Here is a 24356-nt window from a genome sequence, read left to right on the forward strand (position 1 = left end):
TAAAACTCTAACTGGTCTACCAGCCATTAGAGCCAACAAAGAGAAGGTTGGGTTTATGTCCCACACAAATAAGTGGTGGTTCCTTTTAACTGGAGATTGCCCGTGCTTGTGATGCTGGATGTGAGACCAGCATTATAAATGTAATACATAGGGAAATGACATCCTATAACCGCACTGAATTATCATCTGAGGTACGTTTGCCAGGGTGTAACTGGGTTTTTACTAACATTTAATGCCCCCCCCCCTTTTTAGCAGCTATCGCTTCTGGTGATGTTATCTTATGTTGTATTTTATACTGAAATTTTATTCTTTCCACACTAGCCTTTGAATCTTTGTGAGCTGCTCTGAGCTTTTTACTATAATTGGGTGGGATTAAAAAATAAAACGTTCTTTATTCAAACAAGAAAAAGAGCAGCAGTAAAGGGCCTGCTACTCTCCCCAGTCGAGTAGGTATGCACTGCGAGGGTGGAGGCGCAACCCCCTCCTCCAACCAGGTCAGTTGTGACTCATTCTTGAGCTTTCTTCCCTCGGCAACAGCTTCCCCCTTCCTCAGGCAAGTGACTCGTTTGCTGCTCTCAGGCCGCCCACCCAGTCGCCATGAAGCACGCCGTGAGGGGGTGGGCAACAAAAGCAGCCACTGCTCCAGGTGTCCTCACGGCTCACAAGACACCGGCGCCCTAGTCCCGCCACAGCCTTGGCCGACGCTTCTCCGGCAGAAGACGCAGAGGGACCCGCGCCGGGAGGCGCGTCCGCCCTTCACCGTTTTGGGGGCAGCGTCTCTCCTTGCACCTCTCTCTCGGGCCGTCTCCCCCCCCCCCACGCCTCCTCACCTGCCTTTCTCCTCGCAGGATCTGCCCTTCGCGCTGCACCTCTGCGCTGCATTCTGGAGCCACGAAGCGCTCGTCTCCTCTTCCTCGGCCTCCCCGCAATTGGCTCCCCTCCCGGATTCTCGTTCGTCCTCGGCAGGATCCGCTCCGGGTTTCCGCTGATTCCGACGGCGGGGAAGGGGAAGATCCAGGCCGGGTCTCGGCTTTCGCTCAGACCCTCCCCACCGCCCCCCTCTCCCTCCGCCTCCTTCCGCCCATCACCACCACCAGCACCGGCGTCTCCGTAGCCCGGCGCCGCCCCGGTCTGGATTGCGCTGGTTAGGTTACTCACCAGGTGCCCAGCCAGGAGGGCAGTGGCCCGCCCGCCTGCCTGCCCATCGCTTTGGGCAGCGGGGGGAGGACGACCATGCACCGAGTTGTCTCCAACCAGCGCTCGGTCTCCTCCTCCTCGGGCTCCTTCCAGGCTCCTCCGCCGCCTCCCCCCGCCGCGGACCTGCAGCCCCTTTTCTTGGGCGGCGGCATCAGCAGCACCAGCAGCTCCAGCGGCGGCACCCGGAGGGGCAGGCGGGGCTCGGTGTCCAGCTCGGCCTCGACCCGGACTCGGAGCAGCAGCAGCAGCGGCGGCCGCAGCAGTGAAGAAGAGGACGAGGAGGAGGGCGAAGAGGAGGAAGCCAAGCCCCTCGTGCCGGTGCAGGAGCCAGGCACCGCCGCTCCACCCGCCGCCTGCTCCTTCCCGGGGTCCAGCACCACTTCCACGTCGGGCTGCAGCATGACCGCGGGGGAGCTGTACGGAGCGCCGATCGCAGGGCCGGGGACTGTGGCGGCCGCCGGGGCGCTCTGGGCAGGAGGCTCCGGCGGCGGCGGGTCTCGCTGGGGCTACAAGGCGCTGTCCCTGGTGCTGCTGCTGGGCCAGGGCGCGCTGCTGGACCTCTACCTGATCGCCGTCACCGACCTGTATTGGTGCAGCTGGATCGCCACCGACTTGGTGCTGGCCGCCGGCTGGGGCATCTTCTTCTGCCGCAACAGCCGCGCGCGAGGCCGGGAACGCCCGCCCGGGGTTGGAGGAGGACACCCGCCGCCTCCTCCCTTGCACCCGCTGCTGGGCCACCCCCCGCACGGCGGGAGAGGCGCCGGCGCTGCCTCCGGCGGCAAGGCAGGGGGCGCTCCGCGGGGCGGGGACTTCGCCTACGCCCACTTGGCCTGGCTAATCTACGCCATCGCCTTCACGCCCAAGGCGGCGCTCATCCTGGGCACGTCCATCCTGGAGCTGGTCGAGCTGCGCCTCCCGCTGGGTGCCACCGGCTTCCGGATCACGCTGGCGCTTTCGGCCCCGCTTCTCTACTGCCTCCTGCGGGCCATCGGCACCGAGAGCGGCGGGGCCGGCACCGGCTCGGGCCAGCTCCTCCTGCCGCCCCAGCCGCCGCCCCAGCACCGCGCCGCCGCCGCCTTCCTGGCCACGTGCTTGGACCTGCTGGACAGCTTCACCCTCCTGGAGCTGCTTCTCCTGCAGCCCGGCAGGCCTGCCTTGCCTCTGCCGCCGACGGTCCGCTACGTGCTCATCGCCGTCTATTTCCTGTGCCTGGCCTCCCCCGTCCTCTGGCTGTACGAGCTCAGTGCCCCGCGGGCCCCCGGCGCCGCCCGCCTGACCCTACACTGGCTCCTGCCCGCCGGACTCCTGGATGTGCCCCTGCTGGCCCTGCGTTGCCTCTTGCTGGTGCGCTACCAGCAGCCGCTCTCCATCTTCATGCTCAAGAACCTCTTCTTCTTGGCCTGCCGGGGCCTGGAGGCCATGGAGACCTGCTGCCTCCTCCACTCCGCCAGCGGGCTCAGGGGGGACGGCAAGAACGCGCCCGCTCCCTCTGCCGGTGTCGGGGCTGGCCAGCTCAGCCATTGCATCTCGGAGAACGACATGGGGCCCCATGGGTACGTCAACACATTGGCCGTCACCACGCAGAGCTGAGGCGGAAGGGGAGGGAGGGTCCACACCCATGCCTGCGGTCCTCCGGCCTAGTCGCTTCTTACCCCTTAAGTTCTCCCACTGTTTCTGTGCCCACTCTTCCCTTTTAACTGAGCTCCATGCCAGTCTAGTTTAGGTGTCTGTTCCACTGTAGTTATGTTCCCTTTACCATGCTCCAGTCCTCAGGTTGGCCCAGGCACCCAAACCCAGGCCCATGACCAGAAAGGAGTTGTATAACAGACCCAGCTCCCTACCTCAACTGAGCACTTGCCCTGTCTAATTCTTACCTGTATACCTGCCCTGCCCTCTCCCCTGGACAATCCACTACCGTGGCAAACACAGAGATTCCAATCTGTACCTGTTTTACCATTTCCTCCTGCCCTCTTTTCTATATCAGTTAAGTCTCGCTTAGGGCAGTGATGGAGTTCTCCTAGATTGCTCCCACTGTTATCAAACCCTCTACCAGTCTCAGCCAGTTTAAGGCCCACTTCATGTATTAGCTAGAGATATAGTCTCTTTATTGGGAACTCAACAAGGTGATGAAAACCACTCTCTGCAGATACCTTTTTTGAGTTAATTGGTGGCTACCAACTTGAAACAATTCCACCCATGAACGTATTACTCTGGCATAGTTACAAGTGGCTGAAAATATGTAGCTTTGGATACATAATGAGAAGACATGACTCACTAGAAAAGACAATAATGCTGGGGAAAATAGAAGGGAATAGAAAAAAGAGGAAGGTCAAACAAGAGATAGATTGATTCCATAAAGGAAGCCACAGACCTGAACTTACAAGGTCTGAACAGGGTAGTTCATGACAGATGCTCTTGGAGGTCACTGATTCATAGGGTCGCCATAAGTCGTAATTGACTTGAAGGCACATAACAACAACCCACTCCACTCACGTGCCCATGTGGTTATGCATTCTTAGCAGTAGCTACAACTCATTTTTTCATCCTTTAATCATCAGGCTTTCTTCTGCTGCTCTTGCCTTAAATCACTTCCCTACTATATATATATAGGGCAGCTATACTGTACAGTGGATTAACTAAGTCTACACACAAAAAAAACTTCATTAAAGCTGCAACACTAGGCACTCCCAAACTATAATGATGGCAGCAATAAGCTTATTTTTTTAAAAAATCCTTATCCCAAGTCCTTGATTCTTATTCCCATAAACCATTCCAAAACTTTTTGCTTCTACACGCAGCCCCATTGCCCTCCAAGTCATTCCTATTTATTCTGTAGGTTCTCTCTAATTACCACTTAATGTGCTATGGCTACAGATGTCATTATTAACTAACTACTTAAATTATTTTATTATTATTATTTATTATTGCTGCATGGATTATAGAAATCAAGAAGGGAGACTACCTGATCACGCTTCCCAGATTACATCTTTCCCCATCGTTTTCATGGGCTGGTCTTATTCACAAACACGGAGGAAAAAAGACTCCTGTTTCTCAGCCCTGATAAGGTCTTCTCATTCTCTGACCTGTCTCTCTGAGGTGCCTCCTACCACCACTGCCTATAGGGAGAGGGGATATCCCCCACTGAGGTTGCTGGGAGAACCCCAAGGGAACCATGGCTTGCCTGATGCTATTACTGTAAGCTGTCCAGGTTCCTCATATCCTATGCTGTGCTGTTCCTCCATGCCGTGGAGAGCTGCCCAGCCATAAAGAGAAAGGATCGCTGTTGCTAAGTTAGGCCTAGTTCTGTGGACAGACTATATCACTTCAAACTGTATGTGGAAACTCACATGATCAGATGTTTCCCCATAAAAAATTCCCTTGATGTAGTAGACTAGATGTAATTATGAAGGGTTCTAGCTTCCCTTCTTGACACACCCTATTTCTGTGTACAGCAATTCTGTATATAAGTATGGATGAACATTTAGTCATGTGAACTCCCATTTGAAGGCTGAGATGGTACAGCCCAGAACTAAACTTTGGTCATTCAAAAATCTGTGCCTTTCTGTAGCACTGCTGCTCAGAGTGCAATAGGCATGCTGCCTGTTTCAGCCAAAAGCAGACCAAGGGCACAATTTTACTTAACAAAAGATCAAAAAATTTTTAAAGACAAACCAGCAGGAGCTGCCTTTCTCAGGAAAGGGCACCTGTTTCGTTTGCGGGGTCTTTAAAAAATGTAGTGTCACAACACATTCAGCCACACCTGCACCTTTTGGGGATGAATTGTATTTTTAGTATGGTCAGTGGTGTCCCTCATAAGTTTCACTTTGTCCATAGCGCTCTGCTCCAGAACAATGCAATTAGGCTCGTGTGATACTTGGTTTTCATTTAGGAAAACCATGGTAGACCAGCATGTCAGGCCTTGGAATACACAAACCATCCCCCCACCCAGAAAGAGGAGGCAATTTTAACCTCCTTGTACTTTGTACAAAAGTTCCTCCCCACCCTTCACTCTAGGGATAAAATAACTTCCACATGGAAGTTTCTGGGATTAGGGCGGTACCTGGAATCTTTTAAGAAGGTGCCATCTTTATCTTTGCTGAAAACTTCTACCTCGATGCTTGAACGTCATTGCATCATGTGCCGACCTTGCTCAAATGGGAGTTACATCTGATTTTTTTTTTTTTTTGCTGAAAGAGGCACCTAACGTCCGTTCTTGATTGAGACATTTGGCTCACCGGTGATAACAGGGTCTTATTAACAACCTCCCCTTTTCAGGGTTCTTGGTTTTTTCCATGGGAATAGACTTGCATGATTTCAAGGAACTGGTGCTCCGTTTTGAGGACAGCCTTCACTCGCTTAAATATTTGGAGAATAGTTTACAAGTAAATGGGCCCTCCGCTCAGCAAATAAGGTGAAAAGAAGAAAGGAACAAATCCATTCTCTTATTTCTAGATATTTATTGGTGCTGCTTCATATGCAATGGATGCTAAACCTATTTTAACATGGAATGGAAACTGTCGAGAGAGAGATCACGTTATCAAAGGTCTCAGGGAGTTGCTTAACTATCTTGGCAAGATCCCCAATCCTTTCCCCATATGTTCATGCTTCTTCGTTCGCATGTGGGTCCAGCAATTTCTGGGAGGGAAGGGGGCATGCAATTTGAGAACAACCCTTCTTGGTCGAACCCAGCTGCCCCTAGTTTTAAAAACGCCACGAGCAGATTTTTATTTGTTAAAGGCCATTTTGCTATAAATGTAAGTTAAGGAGCTGAACAAGTAAGGAAGTCCTGAATGCAAACTCCGCCTCCACTCAGCATCTGTTAAAAGGCAGACCAGAATGTCTGGAGGATCCAGTTACTGGGCACAATAATGAACAGTTCTTTTCACCTGCCTGAGCTGCCAGGGGGGGAAAACGAACAGAGTGCTATCCAACCACTTCTAAAACCCGTCGTAAGATGGAAAGATGCATTTCCCGACTTAGTACATACACACTCACATAAGTAGTAAAGTTACTGCACTATGGAGAAATGATACAAAAGCCAGAGTCTGTGAACCTGATCCTCAAGCACTGCTATAGTATTATGCTTATATATCTAGTATTTCTATGTTTGCTTACAGAACTGGGATTTTTCATTGGGTGCTTTACTCATTAACTCCATAAAAAGCTGCCTTATACCAAGTTAGACCATTGGTCCATCTAGCTCAGTATTATCTACACTGACTGGCAGCAGCTCTCCAGGATTTCAAGCAGGGTTCTCCCAGCCCTACCTGAAGACCCCAGGGATCAAACCTGGGACCTTCTGCAGCTGCTGTACCACTGAGCTGCAGCTCTGGAGTCATTCTGAGATGCCTGTTTACTGACCTCAAGCTAGCCCATTGTTGAAGGATCGAGAATTAAGGTTTAACTTTTTTACCAGTGATCCGTCTGGACCCAGAGCAGAACATTTGAAAGACGTTTGTGTAAAATTCTGGCTAGAGGCCTTCCCTTCAGTAATTGCTTTCTATTTGTCTGGACAATCTTGGTGCTGTGACTGTGATTGTAAAACTTAAGTACTGTGGATTTTCCCTCTGAGCTCCAAGATATTTTAGTGGGGATGCTAGTTTCCTGCCAAAGAGAAAGAACAGGTGTACATACATCACTTCATCCCAGAGAGAATCTGCTGCAAAGCAGACTGCTGTGCTACAACCCATTACAGCTGTTTAAATAAGCACTCTTTCAAGTTATGTGTTTAAGTATATTGTGGGTTATGTACTGGTCATAATCCCACTGTTGCCATAAGGTGGGTAGATAAGAGCATTTGCCATTTGTAAAAACTGTTCAGTAACAAAACAAATTAGTAAGGGAAGTTGCACAACTTCCTAACCTCCTCTGATGAGAGAAGATGGAGCTACTATCAGATGTTGACAAAAACAAGGAATCTTGCTGGTTCAGAGGGCTGGACTAAATGCTTTTATGCTATGATTTCTACCCCATTACAATACTTGGATCCCAATCCAGACAAAGATTATAAACTTGTGGGAGCAGGCTTCTGCACAGCAGCCCTAGTGACATGAGGAACTTTGCACATAAACTGTTATGGGTGGGTTTCCCCTTCTTGATCTGGCTGCCAAGACAGCACACAGCCATCTTGGAGAAGCAATAATCACAGCTAACAATTGCAGGAGAGGGAGCAGGGTGGAGAAGATGCTAAATTCAGTGCCCCCCCCCAAAAAAAACACCAGCAAGGTACAGTAACTACTTTCCTAACAGGGTAGTTTAAATAGGACTATTACAATGTCTTTGAAATAGCTGGGTTTATTAACCTGCACCATCAACAATTGAATTCATGTTGGTTTTGTGCCATAAAGTTGCAAGAACTGAACAGGGTGGTTTATAACAGATGCTTACTTATTACATTTATATTCCACCTTTCTTTTTTCATGAAACCCAAGGCTTCTTACATATGGTTCCCAGGAGGTCTCCCATCTAGGCACTGACCAGACCTGACCCTGCTTAGCTTTAGCAGGGAGCTGGCCTTATGTGCCTTCAGGCTATTGAAGGCCACCAAGTCATAAGCTCGCCATAAGTCGTAATCGACTTGAAGGCGTATAACAACAACAATCTAAGTTTATGGACGTCCCTTCACTCCACCGTTGCTATCTAATGTCACAAGCAGGCAGGATATGCACTGTTCATGGCTGCTCTTTTAAGCTTTTGGAAACTCAAGATTCGCATTCTGTTAGGGCAAGCCCCCAAGGAGAGGAAAATTAAAGAAACAGGCAAAAATCAGGGCAAGGAAACTTAAGCATCCCTACAATAGAGCTTTTTGAAAAAAATAAAAATAAAAATTTGCTTTTAAAATAAAAACCAGGAACTGATTTTTGTTGTTGATGTCTCATAGTTTAACTCTTTCAGTGCAGATCTCTGATACTATTTCTGAACCCATAATTTTGAAAGAAAAAAATTGAGACTTTGGCATGGTCTGCACTATCAGAATGAGGTGACAAAGTGCTGAGGTTGTAGAATAAGCTGTGCCACTTCAGACTGAAGGGGAGTAATCATATTTTTGTATGCTCTCTGTAGGCACAAATCCAAACCAGGCTGGCAATAGAAAACTAGCACAGAAAAAATAACTATATGCACAAAGTTTTTATTTGGAGAAGTATTCCAAATAAATGCTGGGAGGAAGGGCGGGATATAAATAAAATTAAATAAGTATTCAGAGCTGGATTGTGGTGCTGTCCAGTCTACCATATCAGCACCGTACGAGCTCATTCCCATGTATAGATTATGCATACAATGGCAATAGGATGGAAAAACATTCAGGGTTTGAATATTTGAATATTTAATGGCACTGACCACTAAAAGCCTTAGACTTTAGTCCCCCAAGCCAGGTTTCTGGGTAATGCCTATATAAGGAACTTAGTTTTCAAATATGCATGTGTGCTAAGTTTTTCAGGATGAGAAATTTTGTATCCGATACTACTTTCGTACCAAACCCCCAAAGCTAGCACAGGCTGGTAGGAAGTAGTGGCCATTAAACATGACCACCGGTATATGAGTGGTCTTACAGAAAACACTATTTTGGCACTTTCACTCCACTGCACAATAGGGCAATTATGTCAGTCTACCTCCCAGGGCTATTAAGGATTTCTGGAGAAAGGTATGTAAAATGCCCTGTGTACTTAGGCAAAAAAATAAAATCTGTATCATTGCACAGTATTATGAACAGCCTATTTATACAGAATGTCTGTGCCATGCAAAGCAGGAAGCTGCCCTACACCATCAGGCAATTTCTATCTAGCTCAGTATTGCTGACACAGACTGGAAGCAGCTCTCTACAATTTCAGGCAGGAGTCGTTCCCAGTCTTTCCTGGAGATGCCAGGGATTGAACCTGGGACCTTGTGCACACAAAGCATATGCACTTATCACTGAGCTAAGGCCCTTCATTTTAATTAGTCAACTAAAGATTCCAATTTTTGGTTTCTAGACATTTAAGTTCAATAATAGACTTACTAGAAGCTTACTGTTTCAACTGTAATTTGAACAGATATCTTTAGTCAACTGGCTCACAGCTGTTCCCTCTACAATCTACAACATCTTAGGCATAAAAGTACTCCTAGAAGACTGTTCAACTGACTTGAAACCAATTCAATTCTAGAGCACATTCTTTGGAAGAAACTACCTTACTTTTTTAATTTAGTAGATTTATATACTACTTTTCAGCAGAGTCCTCAAAGCGGCTAACATTTGTAAAAGCACAACATCTACACCAAGAACCACCTACTCAAAAAACAAAACTAGCCTCACTAAAGCAGAAGCAGATATTCTTTCCCACAGCTCAGTTGCTATAAGTTGGCTCTGGAGAGATGGGAGACTGTCAAGCTGGAACAGGCCCTGATGATGTTGTTGCCTGCCTCTTTTCTTCCCAAAGGCTGCATAACAAATGGACATTTTGATGGCATCTGCAGGTGACATGCACTCCTTCCTCTCTTCCTAGAGGATTTGGCATATAGAAAAAATTTGCAATGGGAAGGGAAGTGGAGCTGACTGGGTTGGTAGCTGGACTCTAGAAAGAGATCTGGATGGAAGGCATATTATTATTCTCCTGTGAGGCCTGCACCTCTGTCCAGGCAGGACTCTTGAGGGTAACTGGGTAGATTCCCATTAGTGAACTTGACAGTTACACCCAATCATCAAAGCTTTGCTCTGCAGGAAAAGTTACCACTCACCTTTAGCCTTCACCAACCTTTTCATAACTTGTAAAACAGAACAAATGCAGCTTAATTAGTACACTGGATACATAATACTTAGTTTTCTTTAATTACAAATATTTAGGAAAGATTCAGGAATGTACAAAATATGATACATTATAATTAAGTTATTAAAAACTACCACTGGAAAAGGCAGAGCAAAACATAAAATATAAAAAACGTCCAGCTATAATCTCATACAGGATGAACCATGTACACTGAAGTAAACGGCTGAGTGGTCTCCAAAAATTGGCTAAGAAGTCATTCAGTGGAACAAGCATCAGCTCAGCACTTGTTGCACTGGCACAATTAACAAGGCAGCAGACCTGACAGGGCATGGGGAACTGATCACTTTCCCCTGTCTCCCCACAGGTGCTACTGTGCAGTTGTGCTTGGGCTGAATTGGTTGCTAACATGCATGGATGTTTTATTAGCCTTTAATAGCTTTTCTTGTACAGTTGCAATGTAGAGAAGAGAATTCCGCTTTGTGGAACATGTTTCAATCACTAACTTGAATACATCAATCCAAAACATGGGTTTTCCAACGAGAAGCAAGGCACACTGTTTACTCTGCTTCTTGGTTCATATATAGGCTACAGTTTGCTGGATCTTGATGGTATAACACATTCTTACACCTAAGGTTGTACCCAGCTACTCTTACTCAGAAAAGACCCACTGAAATTAATGAAGCAAAGTTAGCAATGGCTATTAATTTCAGCGGGTCTACCCTGTGTGAATACCATCCCTAGTATTTGCTGGCACTAATCCTCTTCCCTCTTTCTACTGGACCACCTCTATCCAGGTTAAACTATAGTGTTTTGTCACCAGGTCTACAGCATATTTTAGACAGAGCCATATTTTGGACTGAGCAACAACTGAAAAATCAGCATTAGTTCTGTCCACTGACATTGACAAAAAGGTCTCCTGCCAAGCACACACTTTCCTTCAACTGCTTGCTTCCATTTGCCTATGTCTTGGCTTGCGTAGGGAGCTAGTAGGTGTGGTACATAATGGGAAAGCAAAAGAGGATGTCTGAAGTGTGGGGAGAGGTGCATATTAAAGAGCCCTTTGCCTGTGTTTCAGAGGCTGCAACCTCATTACTTTTGACATGGAGATGCTGCTGCAAATAACATCCCTGCAGTTCATTCAAAGGCATATTATAGATTGAATCAGAAACCAAGAAATTAGTACACTAGCTGCAATTTCCTCTATTCAGCTCAACCACTTTTCTTCTCTGCTTCAGCATCTTGTTAAAATATTCCCGTCCAAGTTAGATCTGCCAAGTTTCTTCCTCCAACTTTCATGATGAAGTATCCATTATCAAAAGTAAGTGCATTCCAAAGATTGATTCAGTAGTTTTGATTATCCATCCATCATAGCTCAAGTATGGAAGCTAGCAACTCATTTGCAAGACAATCCCTAAACCTGGGTTACATTGCTGGAACTGTTTGTGACATGAAAATTAATTATTGCAGCATTTATAACTAGGCATAACAATTACTTAACACAGGACTTCAAATCAATACAAGAGCATTTTACCTTATTGACACAAATATTAAAACAGCTTTGAGTAGAGTGCTTGTGAATGAAGAAGAACTGACACACTTGCCTTGATGCGGATCATTTTGTCTTAATCATTTGTAAAATGATTTGGAGTTCATTAGTGACCTGGAGACGAGGGTCAGCAGCGAGATGGCAGCAAATTATTCCAAAGGGTGAAAACCTACCTGGGTTGTAAAGAGTTGTAAAGTGCCTTTCCAAACAGGGTGAATAGGTAACAAAATTGCAAATGAGACTGAATATGTAATAGATACATATTGGGGGAGAAAATCCTAACCATGTATATATTAATAGGATCTGAATTGGTGGTGATTATGCAAGAAAGATCTTTGGGCCATGGTGATTTGAGCAACATACGTGTCACCTCAGTATGTAGCGGCACTGAAATAGGGATATTTCATGCTAGGAAAAAGATTGAAAATAAAGCAGCCAATATTGAAATGCATTTCATACACAGTAAATCTAGGGGAGGCTGCACTTGGAATACCGTGCACATAACCTCAAGCAAGAAAAAAGGTACAGAAAAAGGTAATCCAAGCAATCTTTAGCACAGCTAAAGTGTTTTGGGCTTTTTAGTTCAGTACAAAATGACTAAGGACAGACATGAGGAGACTTTTATAAAATTATGCATGAAGTGGAAAGAAGTTTTCTTCCTCATATAATACTACAACGTAATGCTCAATGAATTTATAGAATTCACTGCTTAAAGATGTAACAATTGGATAAGATGCTTTTAAATGGAGGATAAACCTAACAATGGCTATTAGGCCTCATAGCCATCTAGAACTTGTAGGTTCAGAGACGCTATGCTACTGACTACCATTTCTGGGATCAACAGCTGCAGGAGTGGACATCAGGTCATTCACAATGGAAAACAGGATGTTGGACTAGATGCACCTTTTCTCTTATCCAGCAAGTATCTTATGTTTCCATCATAATCATTTTATATCTGGCTTGTCACCAGGAGCCTACTGGCCTATCTGGACCATTCATCTGATCCTCTCGTAGCATCAATACACTTGTACCAGCTTGTAGCATCAATTAATACGCAGAATACAATATTATTTATAGCTTTGACATATACCTCCATTTAAAGGTAGATTACCAGAGCACAAGGATGTTCCAGTATATACTGTAAGCAAGATGAATGGGCAGAGCCCGCTGCTAAATAGCTATCAGTCAGCTCTTCTACCCATTACACTTTACAAAAGTGTGCACTTATAAGGATGTCTGATCTTCCAAACCAACAGTCACTTCCTTTTTGCAATCCAACCACTGCAACCAATTTGCATTCTAGGCAACATTCACTTCCTTTATGGCAGAACAGAAGAAGTTCTGGGTGGAGATCTAGAGCTTATCCAGCCTCCCTTCCCATGTGAACCTAGCTGAAGTGCTGCTGAATATCCTGAAAAAGCAGCTGCTGCTGAAGACTTTTTAGACTGTCCAAAACATCTGGGGAGAGGTGTCCGGCAGACCCATGCCCTTCCTGTTCTTGGTCTTCCTCTTCCTCCACAGGGCTGTCAGAAGGCAAAGGGGAGCATCTGGAAATGTAACCCTGGTCTGACTGCACCGACTGTCTTTGATCTTTGCAAGACTCATCAAAAACCAGCTGCTGCTCATTAACATCTTCTTGGCGGAGAGGCGGATCAGAGGTAGAAATGCTTTGTTGATAGAGAGAATACATTAAGCCCTCCAGCTGCTGCTTCACATCAGCTGGCCAAGGGTGGGGATTTGAGGATAGTTCTTCTTGAAGGATGACATTGTTTCTCCCTGGGGTGCTAGTTAACATCATGGGCACTCTTTCCAGCCACTCTCCATTGGTTAGCAGCTGATGGCTGAATATCTCTCTCTCCTCTGAAAGGGCAACTGGCACAACCACCTGAGCCTGGGAGGTGTCATCAGCAGGAACAACCAGGGTCTGGAATGCTTGATCCTCCTGTGGTAGAAGCTGTGGTAACAGCTTACAGGCCCTGAACTCATCCTTATTGACCAAGAGGTTGACCAAGCAACAGCTGCTGGGAACAGGTTCTTGTGGAAGCAGTTGCTGTTTCAGAATTCTTCCCTCAGGCAGTTCGTCAGAGAGATCTCCATTTAGAGACTGAAGGTCATCCTTATATTCAGAGCCGTCATTCTCTCTTTTAAACCAATCAGGGTGTTCAGCCTGCCATTTCTGGAACTTCTGCACTGCCTCCTTCAGTTGTCTGCCACTGGGGCTTTCAGTGTACCTTTCAGGTGAGATCTCTGGAATCTGATGAATTCTCCCTGGTTCAAACTTCTCCAGATCCTGAATCAAGAAGTAAACTTCCTCAAACTTTTCCATCAGCTGATATTTGGAGGTGACGTTGAATGGGTCTGGAATATCTCTTTCAGTGCTTATGCCCTTGAAATAGCAGACAAGGTACATGCCGAAACAAGCTGGCTGCTTAAAATCTGGCAGGATCAGATTCAATGCTGGAGTGAACATATCCCCTATCGGCAGCAGGTTATCTTGCTTGAGAGATACAGTTAACTCCTCATGCCCCAGCATGGCCTGCCACTTGGCTCGAGTACCTTGGGAACACAATATTATGATCTTTGAAGTGAGTGCTTCCATTTCCTGTTTTTGCCGAGTAAGCCAGCGTACAGCCCCCATCTCTGATATCTGACGTTCATTCAGCAGGTCCAGGACTACTTCAGTACCACAGACTGTGATCATGAACTGTGCAAATTTCATCACAACATCTACATAAAGCTTGTGATCAGCAGAATACACAATCCAAATCTTACGGGGCTTCAGAGATGGAGGAGACTGTGACATGGGCAGGAGTTCTGGAAAATGGATATTTTATGTGGGGGAAAAGAAAACAACTGTTAGTTGCTGCACGGCATATGTGGAAAGCAAGAGTACAAAAAATGGAACTGTATATGCATTGTAAACTGCACAGAATACAGGTGCATATGTTCAGAAACATTTTAGTTCAGGTAAGCCATCCCCATCACCATTTAGCCACCAAGACACAATAATAATGTTTAAAAAAATTGTGAAAGGGCCGATTTCTCCCCTCCTCAAATCCAATTAATTCCATCACATAATTAAGTTCATTTCTGCTAATTAATCATTCTGCTAATTACGATCTGTATTGGCGATAGTGATCACAGAACCAGAGATTATTCTAATTCCAGAATAGTCTTAAAGAATGGTTGGACCCTGTATGCACACTCAAATTTGGTTTAGAATATGGACTGCCACTAAGTGGTAAAGTTTCAACTACACCAGGTAGTAAAAAACACTACCACCTATTATTATTATTATTATTATTATTGATTTATATCCCATCCTTTCTCCCAGTAAGAGCACAGGGTGGCAAACAAAAGCACTAAAAACACTTTAACACATCACAAAAACAGACTTTAAAATATATTAAAACAAAACAATCAAAAACATTAAAACAAAACTTCTTTGAAAACATTTTTTAAAAGTTTTCAAAACATCTATTTTTTTTTAAAGGAGGTTTAAAAACATTAAAAAGGAATTACAACGCAGACTGGGATAAGGCCTCTACTTAAAAGGCTTGTTGAAAGAGGAAGGTCTTCAGTAGGTGCCGAAAAGATAACAGAGATGGCACCTGTCTAATATTTAAGGGAAGGGAATTCCAAAGGGTAGGTGCCACTACACTAAAGGTTCGTTTCCTATGTTGTGCAGAATGGACCTCCTGATAAGATGGTATCTGCAGGAGGACTTCACCTGCAGAGTGCAGTGATTGACTGGGTATATAAGGGATAAGATGGTCTTTCAGGTATCCTGGTCCCGAGCTGTATAGGGCTTTGTACACCAAAACTAGAACTTTGAACTTAGCCTGGTAGCTAATAGGTACTCAGTGCAATTCTTTCAGCAGTGGGGTGACATGCTAGTGATACTCTATCCCACTGAGCAGTCTCACTACTGCATTTTGCACCAGCTGCAGCTTCCGAACCAACCTCAAGGGTAGCCCCACATACAGCACATTACAGTAATCCAGCCTGGAGGTTACCAGTGCATGGACAACAGTGGTCAGGCTATCCTGGTCCAGAAACACCCACAGCTATCTTACTAGCTGAAGCTGGTAGAAGGCACTCCTAGCCACTGAGGTCACTTGAGCCTCTAGTGACAAAGATGGATCCAAGAGCACCCCCAGACGATGGACCTGCTCTTTCAGCAGAGTATGACTCCATCCAATGCAGGCAACTGACCAATTATCCAAACTCGGGAACCACAACCCCACAGTGTCTCTGTCTTGCTAGGATTCAGACTCAGTCCAGGCAGCGGTCCAGGGCTTGCATAGCCTCTCCCGATTCAGATGTTACAGAGAAATAGAGCTGGGTATCATCAGTGTATTGCTGACACCTTGCCCCAGATCTCCTGATGGTCGCTCCCAAGGGATTCAAATAGATGCTAAACAGCATGGGGAACTAGATGGTACCCTGCGACACCCCACAAGACAACTGCCAGGGGCCGAAAGACAATCACCCAATGCTATTCTCTGAAAACGATCCTGGAGATAGGATCAGAACCACTGTAAAAGAGTGCCCCCAGTACCCATCTCACCAAGTTGGCCCAGAAGGATACCATGGTCAATGGTACCAAAAGCCGCTGAGAGATCAAGTAAGAATAACAGGATCACACTCCCCCTATCCTTTGCCTGATAAAGGTCATTCATCAGGACAACCAAGGCCGATTCAGTACCATAACTGGGCCTGAACCCAGACTGGGATGGGTCAAGATAATCTGTTTCATCCAACAGTACTTGCAAGTGCTGCGCCACAACCCTCTCAATCACCTTCCCTAAAAAGGGGGTATTTGCGACCGGACGGTAGTTGTCGCAGACCAATGGGTCCAGGGTGGGCTTTTTCAGGAGCAGTTGGATCACTGCCTCTTTCAGGGAGGCTGGAACCACTCCCTCCTGTAACAATGCGTTGACCATACGCTGGATCCACTCAGTCAACCCTCCTAGAGAAGCTTTAATAAGCTAAGAAGGGCAAGGGTTGAGAGGACACGTTGCTGGCCGCATCATCGCAAGCAACTTGTCCACGTCATCAGGTCGCATCAACTGAAACCATTCCCAAGACATTGCAGGAGATGTTGCACTGGACACCTCATTGGGGACTACAGTAGATGTGGATGGGGCATCAAGACTGCTACAGAGGCGAGCAACTTTACCCTCAAAGTGCCTTGCAAACAATTCACAGTGGGCCTCCGAAGGGTCTAAAACTCAATTTTCTGGAGTTGATGTCAACAGACCTCTGACAATAAGGAAAAGCTCCACTGGACAGCTACTGGATAGCTCTCCTGCTATCATGGAGAACGATGGTCTCGGGGAAGGAGAGCATCCAGCTGAGGAAGAGGGAAACGATCCCTTAGAAGGGACCCATTCCTTGGGGGATGAGCAGCTATCCTCTCGTGCCGAGGATATATCTCCAGGGGGTGGAGGGATCCTTGTAGTGGGTGATTCGATCATTAGGAACATAGACAGTGGGGTGTGTGATGGGCGTGTAGACCGCAAGGTGTTTTGCCTGCCTGGTGCGAAGGTTGCGGATATCGCCCGTCGTTTAGATAGTTTGGTAGACAGTGCTGGGAAGGAGTCAGTGGTCGTGGTGCACGTTGGCACCAACGACATGGGGAAATGCAGCCGTGAGGTCCTGGAAGCAAAATTTAGGTTGCTAGGTAGGATGCTGAAAGCCAGGACCTCCAAGGTGGCTTTCTCTGAAATGCTACCGGTTCCACGCGCAGGACCAGCCAGACAGGCCCAGCTTCGCAGTCTCAATGCGTGGATGAGACGATGGTGTCGGGTGGGTTTGGATTTGTTAGGCACTGGGGAACATTTTGGGACAAGCCGGGCCTGTACAAAAGGGACGGGCTCCACTTGAACCAGAATGGAACCAGACTGCTGGCACTTAAAATTAAAAAGGTAGCAGAGCAGCTTTTAAACTGACTGAGGGGGGAAACCCGACAGGAGCTGAGAAAGGTCCAGTTTGGAATAAACCTCCCCCCTGGGATAAAAACCAAAGAAATGATGAAATTTTAAAAGGGGTAGGCCTAGAAGTAGGCATTGTGAGAGCAGGGGCACAGGATATAAATTCAGAAGAGCAAAATTACCACAGGCCTAACCACAAGTGCCAAAGACACTTGAAGAGAGACACTGCTTACAAGTGCCTGTACGCTAATGCTAGGAGCCTGCGAATCAAGATGGGAGAACTGGAGTGCTTGGTCTTAGAGGAGAGCATTGATATAGTGAGCATAACGGAGACCTGGTGGAATGGAGAAAACCAGTGGGATACGGTTATCCCTGGATATAAACTATATCGGAAGGACAGGGAAGGACGTATTGGTGGCGGAGTCGCTCTATACGTGAAAGAAGGCATTGAATCCAGCAAGCTCGAAACCCCAAAAGAGGCAGACTCCTCCACAGAATCGTTGTGGGTGGTGATACCATGCCCCAGGAGGGACTTAATACTGGGAACGATCTATCGTCCCCCTGATCAAAATGCTCAGGGAGACCTTGAGATGAGATATGAAATTGAGGAAGCATCCAAACTAGGAAATGTGGTAGTAATGGGTGACTTCAACTACCCGGACATAGACTGGCTGCATATGTGTTCCAGTCATGACAAAGAAGCAAAGTTTCTAGATATTCTAAATGACTATTTCCTAGACCAGTTGGTCATGGAACCGACCAGAGGGACGGCAACCCTGGACTTAATCCTCAGTGGGGACCGGGACCTGGTGCGAGATGTAAGTGTTGTTGAACCGATTGGGAGCAGTGACCACAGTGCTATTAAATTAAACATACATGTAACTGGCCAATTGCCAAGAAAATCCAACACGGTCACATTTGACTTCAAAAGAGGAAACTTCACAAAAATGAGGGGATTGGTAAAAAGAAAGCGGAAAAACAAAGTCCAGAGGGTCACATCACTCGAAAATGCTTGGAAGTTGTTTAAAAACACTATATTAGAAGCTCAACTGGAGTGCATACCGCAGATCAGAAAAGGTACCGCCAGGGCCAAGAAGATGCCAGCATGGTTAACGAGCAACGTCAAGGAAGCTCTTAGAGGCAAAAAGTCTTCCTTCAAAAAATGGAAGTCTTGTCCGAATGAAGAAAATAAAAAAAGAACACAAACTCTGGCAAAAGAAATGCAAGAAGACAATAAGGGATGCTAAAAAAGAATTTGAGGAGCACATTGCTAAGAACATAAAAACCAACCACAACAAATTCTATAAATACATTCAAAGCAGGAGACCATCTAGGGAGACGATTGGACCCTTGGATGATAAGGGAGTCAAAGGTGTCCTAAAGAACGATAAGGAGATTGCAGAGAAGCTAAATGAATTCTTTGCATCTGTCTTCACAGTGGAAGATATAGGGCAGATCCCTGAACCTGAACTAACATTTGCAGGAAGGGATTCTGAGGAACTGAGACAAATAGTGGTAACGAGAGAGGAAGTTGTAAGCTTAATGGACAATATAAAAACTGACAAATCACCGGGCCCGGATGGCATCCACCCGAGAGTTCTCAAAGAACTCAAAGGTGAAATTGCTGATCTGCTAACTAAAATATGTAACTTGTCCCTTGGGTCCTCCTCCGTGCCTGAGGACTGGAAAGTGGCAAATGTAACGCCAATCTTCAAAAAGGGATCCAGAGGGGATCCCGGAAATTACAGGCCAGTTAGCTTAACTTCTGTCCCTGGAAAACTGGTAGAAAGTATTATTAAAGCTAGATGAACTAAGCACATAGAAGAACAAGCCTTGCTGAAGCAGAGCCAGCATGGCTTCTGCAAGGGAAAGTCCTGTCTCAGTAACCTATTAGAATTCTTTGAGAGTGTCAACAAGCATATAGATAGAGGTGATCCAGTGGACATAGTGTACTTAGACTTTCAAAAAGCGTTTGACAAGGTACCTCACCAAAGGCTTCTGAGGAAGCTTAGCAGTCATGGAATAAGAGGAGAGGTCCTCTTGTGGATAAGGAATTGGTTAAGAAGCAGAAAGCAGAGAGTAGGAATAAACGGACAGTTCTCCCAATGGAGGGCTGTAGAAAGTGGAGTCCCTCAAGGATCGGTATTGGGACCTGTACTTTTCAACTTGTTCATTAATGACCTAGAATTAGGAGTGAGCAGTGAAGTGGCCAAGTTTGCTGATGACACTAAATTGTTCAGGGTTGTTAAAACAAAAAGGGATTGCGAAGAGCTCCAAAAAGACCTCTCCAAACTGAGTGAATGGGCAGAAAAATGGCAAATGCAATTCAATATAAACAAGTGTAAAATGATGCATATTGGAGCAAAAAATCTTAATTTCACATATACGCTCATGGGGTCTGAACTGGCGGTGACCGACCAGGAGAGAGACCTCGGGGTTGTAGTGGACAGCACGATGAAAATGTTGACCCAGTGTGCGGCAGCTGTGAAAAAGGCAAATTCCATGCTAGCGATAATTAGGAAAGGTATTGAAAATAAAACAGCCGATATCATCATGCCGTTGTATAAATCTATGGTGCGGCCGCATTTGGAATACTGTGTACAGTTCTGGTCGCCTCATCTCAAAAAGGATATTATAGAGTTGGAAAAGGTTCAGAAGAGGGCAACCAGAATGATCAAGCGGATGGAGCGACTCCCTTACGAGGAAAGGTTGCAGCATTTGGGGCTTTTTAGTTTAGAGAAAAGGCGGGTCAGAGGAGACATGATAGAAGTGTATAAAATTATGCATGGCATTGAGAAAGTGGATAGAGAAAAGTTCTTCTCCCTCTCTCATAATACTAGAACTCGTGGACATTCAAAGAAGCTGAATGTTGGAAGATTCAGGACAGACAAAAGGAAGTACTTCTTTACTCAGTGCATAGTTAAACTATGGAATTTGCTCCCACAAGATGCAGTAATGGCCACCAGCTTGGATGGCTTTAAAAGAAGATTAGACAAATTCATGGAGGACAGGGCTATCAATGGCTACTAGCTGTGATGGCTGTGCTGTGCCACCCTAGTCAGAGGCAGCATGCTTCTGAAAACCAGTTGCCGGAAGCCTCAGGAGGGGAGAGTGTTCTTGCACTCGGGTCCTGCTTGCGGGCTTCCCCCAGGCACCTGGTTGGCCACTGTGAGAACAGGATGCTGGACTAGATGGGCCACTGGCCTGATCCAGCAGGCTCTTCTTATGTTCTTATGTTCTTACTTGAGGATGCGATGATGGGAGAGAAGTGGGTCTTCTTTGGCAGCCTCACCACCTCACAGTAGGCACGGTTATGATGTTTTACTCATGCCTGATCAGCCTCACAGCACGTCTCTAGCCACTTGCATTCTAGCCGTTGTCCACCCTCTTTCATTGCCCTTAGCTCACTGGTGTACCAAGGTGCAAGCCGGGCTCCACAATGCCGGAGAGGGTGCTCAGAGGCAACCATGTCAAGAGCCTGACATGCCTCACTTCAACAGGGTCACCTGTTCTATCTACTGGGGACTTCCCCAGGGGATTCAGGAATCCTGTGGATTCCATTAGCCTCCGGGGGCAGACCATCTTAATCTGTCCATCACTCCTGCTGGGGAGGATTGCAGCCATAAGTCTAAACTTCATCAGGAAGTGGTCTGACCATGACAATAGGGTGATATCCACCCCACTATCTCCAGACCACCTTTTCCTCCATCTAGAGCAAAAACCAAGTCGGGGGTGTGCCCTGCCCTATGTGTCAGGCCGGTGACAACTTGAGACAGCCCCATCGTCGTCATGGAGGCCATGAAGTCCCGAGCCAGAACACTAGAGGTAGCCTCAGCATGGACATTGAAATCACCCTGGACTATCATTCCAGGCTCCTCCAATACCACAGTTGAGATAGCATCCATCAGTTCAGTCAGAGAAGCTGCTGGCCAGCAGGGTGGACAGTATACCAGCAGCAACCCTAGTTTACTGTCTCCTTGGACTGACACCAGGTGCAGGCCCTCACAGCCAGCTCCAAGACAGAGTGGTTTCCTGGTGACAGAAATGGAAGTTCTGTAGACCACAGCAATTCCCCCTGTCCCTGCAGCCTGTGCTGGTGTTACACCAAGTATCCAGGTGGGCAAAGCTGGATCAGATCAACTCCTCCCAGCTCACCCACCCAGGTCTCGGTAATGCACACCAAATCAGCACCTTCATCCGCAAACAAATCATGAATGAGTGTGGTCTTATTGTGTACTGATCTGGTGTTAAACAACAGCACACACAGGCCAGTGGGCACAGCAGATGAGCAATGAGAAACCCGTCTATGAGAGGAGAGGGAGTGAGGTACAAGGCATAGATAGCCTTGTTCTTATGTGAGAGAAGTGCTAGAAAACTAGAATGGACGATGTGAAGGTCTAATTTTTAAGTCATCAGGAATAAGATTTATGTACGGTCTGCTTCTTCACACCTCCAGCCCTTTTACCTCCACCTTTTTTTCAAGCTCACCACTATATACTCTGCCAAGAAACATTCCAAATACTTCTAATTCCACCAATTTCTATTTGCAACTGGCACAAAGTTATGCTCTCTCCTCTCTAATAACACATACCACAATACTTTGCAAGAGGCAAGTTCAAATCCTCTCTTTAAAAGTTGCTTCAAGAAACAAATGATGGACAAAAAAAGGGAGGGGCAATGATGGCCACTAGATCAAGCTCCATCTTATATGCAGATCTTCAGTTCTGCTTCCATGATTTTGTTTCAGAAAGTAACAGCCCTTGGCGCCAATATAAAAGTGTTTACAGCTTGGGGTTCTCAGCTACAGTAACTGTACAGTAAAGTAACCCATTCATCTTTATAGTTCTTGATAATTTGTGGTGTGTGTTTTAAGAAAGTAAAATGCCAGCACTATGCTGCCTCACAGCTCAGCCCACCCTCCCAGACTACCAACTTGCACTGATTCAACAGAAGCAAAAGTTTTCTTACCTTGGTGGGTGGCATCAGTATTGCTTGAACCTAAATTTATTCCTAAGAGAGAAAGGAAGAAAAAAAAACCAGACACACATAAGGCAATCTGATAGAATATACATTTGGTCTAGGAATGTCAGTATCTTTTGCAGACTATAATGAGACAGTTCTAGGACCCATCATCAGCCAGCTCTCTTCACCCCGAGTCTCAGGTGCATGCAAGAAAGGAAGAGTAGGCAATTTATGATTCCTCTCTTAAGGCTCAGCCCCTTCCCACCTGAAAATCTTCCTGACACTGGAAACATGCATGGGACTCTTGTATCTACTCTATGTAGAAGGCAAGAGAAGATTCTATGCCTCACCTAAACTCAGAAGTCACTTGAAATCAAATACAGGGGAACAAGGGGGAAGAATTATTAACAACATGAGGCCTGAAACAGATAGCTTTGGGTGGGTCAGAACTAGCATAGCATGAGACTAAGAATCTGCATTGTGAAGAAGCTCATGAAATTCCTGGTTCAAATTTTGCCTCTGGCGTGAACTTGTGAGATGGCCTTAAGTCAGCCTTGAGGTGGCCTATACAGTTCCTTATTTAGACACACTTTGGCAATTATTTGCATGGGCCCACATACTTGACAGTGCCCAAATGAAGCACTGAGCCAGACATAATTCTATGACATCTTGTAGAGGATACCAGGAAGGCATGGGTGTCTGATCTGAGGCATCCTAAAGTTTATTGTGGGGTATACAGACCTTCAGTTCCTTCATTTTTATAGAAATCAGTTAGCATGGGATGTCTTGCACTGTCAATGGGTCACTTCCTATACGGTTGGAGCATGGCATCTCTTGCTCCTTGGAGCCCGGGAAGGGGGCTCAGCATTTACAGAGCCCTTGAGGACCTCACAGGAGGATGGCCTATATTGTCTATCCACCCTGTAATAGCGCCAGTCTGACAACTGGGGAAGAAAAAAAGCTACTTTTGCATAGTGGTGGACACTGCAACTTTTAGTGTGTTGTTTCTTTTGCTAGTCTGATTGTTGTCTCAGGAGAAAACAGAACAGAAGTTTTTGCAATTAAAATTTGCATGTATTTTTTGTTGGACTACTTCTGCATGTTATCTACCACTGAGCTATGTTTCCTCCCTTCTCTAAACTGTAATACAAATGTTACATATCATACTTTGGTAGGTACGATCTAGGACAGACCGCAGGAATTTAAATCCCCACTACCACCACAAGCAGACAGATCTAGAACTTGGGATAGCTATGCAACTAAATGTTGAAATACTGACGTCTGTGCAGGCTCAACATGAAATCATAGATAAAGTATGTAACTAGCCACAGACTGGATAAGACACTAAAATAAAGTGACCCAATTGGAATGCGTTACATGGACCTCCTGATAGGGGGCTAAAGGGTGAGTATCCAGTGGCGTGCCACTCCAGAAAGGCACAAGTGAAACATCAAGGTGGACAAATCTTTCCATCACATTTCTGACATATTCCATACCTTTTTGCCTTCGAGCGAGCCAAATAACGGAAGCAACAGCTGATCCAACTAGTAAAATGCACATGAAAGTGAGGCCCCAGGGCAGCACCGTTGAAAGATTATCTGCAACATAGGAAGAACACACTGTAGGGAACATTTCCATTGCTGCAGTCATTAGACAATGCAAAACTGTACTGAATCACTCGGGAACAAGGTGGATACAAAGTCCCCCATTACTAGCAGTAAGCAGCAGAATGATTTTGCTCATGCTTAGATCCAATATATAATAGTGTATTTCTCTCTTATGTTTTAATCCTGCTTTTTAGCCAAGAATTGTCTACAGAAACAGCTCAATATATCTGAAGCCACATGTGCTAGGTGGGTACAGACATGCATCACATTATTAGTTTTGATATCCACAAAAACTATTTAGTTTTTAAACAGAATCTGCTCCAAAGTGCAACAGTCTTCCCTCTCCAGTGCATTTTAACAGGCCTAG

At 46.0% G+C, this 24356-nt stretch overlaps 2 protein-coding genes across 5 annotated transcripts in view; one reads left to right on the top strand and one right to left on the bottom strand.

The window, feature by feature from the left end:
• The first annotated feature begins 1092 nt into the window (after nt 1–1092).
• Nucleotides 1093–5240, top strand: TMEM121B (transmembrane protein 121B). Its single transcript, XM_061638611.1, has one exon. The coding sequence runs from the start codon at nt 1234–1236 to the stop codon at nt 2785–2787; it is 1554 nt and encodes a 517-aa protein (XP_061494595.1). The 5' UTR covers nt 1093–1233; the 3' UTR covers nt 2788–5240.
• Nucleotides 5241–9981: 4741 nt separating this feature from the next.
• IL17RA (interleukin 17 receptor A) overlaps nt 9982–24356 on the bottom strand; it is a 43545-nt gene continuing 29170 nt past the window's right edge. For all 4 annotated transcript variants that reach the window (XM_061638616.1, XM_061638615.1, XM_061638618.1 and 1 more), the window contains 3 exons: nt 23879–23980; nt 22389–22430; nt 9982–14298 (listed from right to left, as the gene is read on the bottom strand). In XM_061638616.1, coding sequence (XP_061494600.1) covers nt 12872–14298; nt 22389–22430; nt 23879–23980 — 1571 coding nt within the window. In that variant the 3' untranslated portion in view covers nt 9982–12871. The remainder of the gene's footprint in view (nt 14299–22388; nt 22431–23878; nt 23981–24356) is intronic.

This window comes from Rhineura floridana, chromosome 8 (genome assembly GCF_030035675.1).
Source record: "Rhineura floridana isolate rRhiFlo1 chromosome 8, rRhiFlo1.hap2, whole genome shotgun sequence".
Lineage (NCBI taxonomy): Eukaryota > Metazoa > Chordata > Lepidosauria > Squamata > Rhineuridae > Rhineura > Rhineura floridana.

Excerpts from the sequence above, each read along its gene's own strand:
- TMEM121B (XM_061638611.1), top strand. The coding sequence starts at position 1,234 with ATGCACCGAGTTGTCTCCAACCAGCGCTCGGTCTCCTCCTCCTCGGGC.